We start from the raw sequence: 5000 nt of genomic DNA, 5'->3' as shown, positions 1-5000 counted from the left end.
GTTAACTTCGATTCTTAAAAAGGTAGAAATGTGAAATGAATCTCTTCAGACAATATTAAAGCATCTAAGACGATCCTAAATAATTGTTCTGTTGTCTCTGACCGGAGTTAGTATCTGCTTATGTTAAACTTTGAAAGATCTCGCAATGTGCAGACTTTCAGATAAAACGACCTTCTGCATTTTCAACAATACTTCTTTGCCCCTTTTAACTCCTACAAGATTTCGGATGGTGTTCACAAGTTCCTCACTGTATCCTCCTAACACGTCCATTACGATGTTAAACTGTTTCACTTGATATCCAGGAAACTGCCTCTTCAATTCCAGTCGCAATGGAGCATACTTTTCCGTCTTCTCGCAGCTCTTCATCTCCCTGTTATTCATCCAAGGACAGCTCATCTCCAGCAAGATGACAGATTTTGCTGTGCTATCCACTATTCGGGCATCAATTCTGTTAGCTCTCACCGTCACATGATCTGCATAAACAGGGACATCCCAGAAGGATTGCGCTCGGTCATTTTGATATACAGGTTTAGGCTCGCTCAGTGAATACCATTATTATTATTATTATTATTATTATTATTATTATTATTATTATTATTATTAAATAAAGTTAAAGTTAAATTATAAGTTACCGTTTGTAACTTTTTTCTTTGTATTAGTAGTAAATAAAGTTACAGTTAAGTTCTAAAGTTACCTTTTTTCTTATGTATTTTTCCATGCAGTTTAGAGTCATTCCTTATTCCAATGCCCTCCCACAAGCTGAGGTCGGGAATGTTTTTTACCTCCCAATATCATTTTTCTAATACCGCCCGGTAGTTTAAGCTGCAAAGCAATGTTGCCTCTTGTTTATCGGTAGGCTCGCAGATTGACTCGAAAAGGACGAACTGCAGAAGAGAAAGATATTTATAATGTGAGTATCTGAGGACTTGAAAGGAAAGACAAGTGATTGAAAAAACAGCAGGAGTGATTGAAAAGGAGGGAGAGAAGACTGTCCATTTTCAAAGTGTAACTGACATTTATTGCTGATCCAACTGCATCATGAGATTCGCCTTGGCGTAGGCGTCACAAAGTGACCCTCTATGACCTTAACCAGAATATGACGTTCTTAGGACCGATTTACACGGTACGATTCTTGTCGCATGCGAGGAGCTTGCGACAGGCTTACAACTCGTTTAGGGCCCATTTACACGGTACGATTTTTTGCGCATGCGACAAGCTTACGAGAGAACTACGAAACAATTGTCGCAGCGTTTTAAAACATGTTTTAAAATGCTACGACATTTTTTTTTACGTACGCGACAATCGTAAACGAGTTGTAGGCCTGTCCCTAACCCTAACCCAAAAATCATACCGTGTAAGGGCCGATTTACACGGTACGATTTTGTCGCATGCGACAACGGCTTACGACAGGCCCACGACATGATTTACGATTGTTGTGTACGCCAGAAAAAATGTCGTAGCATTTTAAAACATGTTTTAAAACGCTGCGACAATCGTAAGTCATGTCGTAGGCCTGTCGTCAGCTTGTCGCATGCGACAAAATCGTATCGTGTCGTTTCGCATGCGACAAAATCGTAACGTGTAAATTGGCCCTAAAATCGGGCCGTGCGATTGTCGTGTACTTGAGAGGAAATGTCGTAGGGTTTAAAATCGCACCTTGTAAATCGGCCCTTAGGCTTAAAGGGGCCATGTCACGTTATGGTGTTTTGGGGACATCTTTAGTTCATCACGAGATTAAAACTCCAATATGGTAGTGTGGAATTTCTTTACTGATAGAATTATCATTACATAACAAACGAGATAATCAGTTTGAGCGAAAACGACCTTTATGCAGGTGATTTGCCATAAACTTGAGAAACATCGGGTTGACCCTTTTCAAGATTACTCAAATGCAATCCGTTTCAATCTTGTCTATTTGTGTCCATCCATGCTTCTCTTTCCTTTTGTTGTATTTCTTTTATGTTGTTCAACGGTTATAATTGGTTATTGCAGCGATGTCTTCTACTTTTTGAGCATTTTGGGTGTCATGAAATTACATGATTTTGCGTGACGTAGGCCCTTTAAGGAGACACCTTGTGACACATTCTTAAATACCACTTATCTCATAATGCACTTGTGGTGGTATCAACTAAGTTGATAAAACTGGTATTAGCCATTAGTAAGAGCAAACAGGCTGCGAAGAAGGGCTGACCGTTGAAACGTCAGCTTTTCAGTCACACTACGGTTTTTGTTTTACTTGTTGCAACAAAGATGCTACCATATTTTCGTGTTTCAAACATCCATCGACGCAGCACCGCAGTTTTTTTTAGAAACTAAGTGTATTCGCTTAGCCGCTTGGAGACAGGCTTGGGCGTGAGATGTTAATAGGACATTATTATTATTTTTTTTTTATTTTCCGTATTTTAAGGCCATTGAACGTATCCAGAATGTGCTGCCGGAGAACTGGAGATCCTCGCAGAGAAAAAAGAAATTACAAGCTGTCAGTTACGAAGAGCTGCCTTGGAGAGCTCAGGTTGTCACTTGTTTATTGTGATCGGTGTTATATCTCACAAAAGAGCTGGTTTCAACTGAGTGCATTAAAACAAAATAAATCAGTAATTACTCTGGCTAGGGCGAGTTTTAGAGCGGTTTTCAATTGAGTGTCGAAAGTAATTAGCGAATTACTTTGGTTTTACATTATTTCACTCAGTGATTGGTTCAAAGTTCTTGCGCCACTTTTTTAACCAATCAGAAGTAAAACCAAAACCAATCGTGGCTCGCGCGTGCACATTTTCCCGCGCTTAGTGTCGGCTACGTGTAATTACTTCGAGTTTTGATTGGTTTACTCTTGGTTTACTGGATTGTTTCCGTTCTTTTTGATTGGCCAAAGTAATTACTTTGGTTTTGGTTTTACGACACTCATTTGAAAACCGCTCTAATCGAGTGTCGTAAAACCAAAACCAAACTAATTACTTTGGCCAATCAAAAAGGACGGAGGCAATCCGGTAAACCAATCAAAACTCGAAGTAATTACACATAGCCGACACAAAGCGCGGGAAAATGTGCACGCGCGGGCCACTATAGGTTTTGGTTTCACTTCTGATTGGTTGAAAAAGTGGTGCGAGAACTTTTAACCAATCACTGAGTGAAGTAATCATAAACCCAAGCAATTCGCAAATTACTTTCGACACAATTGAAAACCGTTCTAAAGAAAATAGCCGCAGACATCAAGTGAGCCACTCTTGGAGCCAAGCAGATTCGACAAAATATTCCAATTTTGATAGTTTGGGAAAGTAGATCCGTGGTATCGTAAGTTACTGTTGTAATCGTAAACACTAGTATCTACAAGTATATCTTTTCAGAGAGAGAGAGAAGCCTATTGTACAATTGCTTTTCATTCCATACTCTCTCTAAAAGATCTGATTGTTGTGTCACTTATATTTTTAGATGGGAATTCTCTTGGCTAGTGCCAACTTCGACCTATTTCTTGACAAAATGGAAGGTGTACCACGTTCAGGAGACTCTGGAGATTCAGAAAACTACTTATACAGGTTTGTGCCTACAACCACATAAATGTAAATTTCACTTTGATGAAGAAATGGACCTTTTCAGTTATCGATGGCAACTCGGGGATTCTCGGAAGGATCCGGGTCGAACCTACGACGACCTTCCAATTACTACTAGTTCGGATGCTCTGCCACTAATTAAGCTATTGGAGACTCGTAAGAGATGGTGACTCGGGGATAGTCGAACCTGCGACGACCTTTCGATTACTCGTTCGGATGCCCTTTGTTACGTACTTTGTGACTATTCCAATGCACTTTGTTGTTAGCAAACGATAAAGTCTTCTGGACGTTCCTTCTTCTTCATTTTAGGCCTTCCTTCATGGATCCTGATTGGTTTGGCTACGCTACTGCCGGGACATTGATAGTGTCATGGGCTGGTGCTTCAGGAAGAGTTTCACCCGATCCGCCTATGGGATTCAGTGGATCAGCTCCGGAGAAGCCATTCGCCCAGATCGCCCCAATCGGGTCACGTAGGTAAGTCTTGTGCTTCGTTTAAACAACCCTTCCCATAGTTACGCAGTTTGTACGTTGGGTGAAACGTTAATGTTTTGAAAGTCAAATGAAAGCTACTAAGCCGTACTTTCCTGTGGTTGTATTAAGTGCATTTTGCAACTTAATGTCACTTTCAAGTCTGCCGATGAAACCCTTTTGTGTCCTTTTTGCTAAGGTGCTGACATATCGTGGCAAATTTTGGACCATGCTCCAGAACGCTTGTTGAGCCCTGTGGAACATAACTCAGACCCTATTGATGCGTGTAGTGGCGGGGACGCTCCACCTGTCTGATGACCCCCTCGCCGAGGCCGCTACTGATATCGATGTGTTGAGGAAGGTTTTATGGCAAAAGTTTTATTTTGGAGCCGACAGTCTGTTGGACATGATGGTGCATATACAGGAGCAAATTAAGGCAGAAACGGATCAAAATTTTAAGGTAAAGACCGCTAGCTTCGGTGCAGCACATCTTACAATCGTCATTTTTTTATGAAGATGGCTTTTTTTTCGTGCCACTTTCTGCAGCGGTACCTGCTCTTGTTTGGTATTGTAAGCAGCTTCTATTGTTTTTAAGTCTACGTCATTGTTTCAATTGTTTAGCCTTGTTTTTGGCTAGGGTAGCGAGCCAGTCACATTATACGTTACGGGAGCTGCTTCATCAGCCCCTGTCTGTGCTGATGTAATGTTTAAAAAACGAGCAGCAGTGTTTTTAGACCCGATAAAACACGTGCTGCGAGTTTTTTGAACGGCTTCAAAAACATTACATTCCACAAAAAGCGTGTCCCTCTGGACTCAAAACAATGGTTCAAATTGTGAGAGGTGAACATTAGCATACAAGAAAAACAAGCTATGCCTTATTAGTATTCTTTTATATAAAGAATGCTAACTAGGAGTGTTTTATCAGGATATAAAGCTCATACACGTGACGTTTTATCGGTGTTTTGATAGGCTGTTAGGCTAATGGAT

The 5000-nt window shown here is 40.7% G+C and overlaps 2 protein-coding genes across 2 annotated transcripts in view; both read left to right on the top strand.

Moving 5' to 3' along the window:
- LOC137988514 (uncharacterized) overlaps nucleotides 1–4328 on the top strand; it is a 5189-nt gene extending 861 nt beyond the window's left edge. Inside the window, exons 2-6 of the mRNA XM_068834517.1 lie at nucleotides 857–910; nucleotides 2408–2512; nucleotides 3427–3530; nucleotides 3855–4015; nucleotides 4213–4328. Of these exons, the coding sequence (XP_068690618.1) occupies nucleotides 857–910; nucleotides 2408–2512; nucleotides 3427–3530; nucleotides 3855–4015; nucleotides 4213–4328 (540 nt within the window). The remainder of the gene's footprint in view (nucleotides 1–856; nucleotides 911–2407; nucleotides 2513–3426; nucleotides 3531–3854; nucleotides 4016–4212) is intronic.
- LOC137988531 (uncharacterized) overlaps nucleotides 1–5000 on the top strand; it is a gene marked incomplete at its 5' end in the record, with an annotated part of 670231 nt that overhangs the window by 104881 nt on the left and 560350 nt on the right. The window lies entirely within an intron of this gene.

This window comes from Montipora foliosa, unplaced genomic scaffold (genome assembly GCF_036669935.1).
Source record: "Montipora foliosa isolate CH-2021 unplaced genomic scaffold, ASM3666993v2 scaffold_420, whole genome shotgun sequence".
NCBI classification, from domain to species: domain Eukaryota; kingdom Metazoa; phylum Cnidaria; class Anthozoa; order Scleractinia; family Acroporidae; genus Montipora; species Montipora foliosa.
Note: the sequence above shows the minus strand (reverse complement) of the source record. Positions and strands in the feature narration are given on the sequence as shown.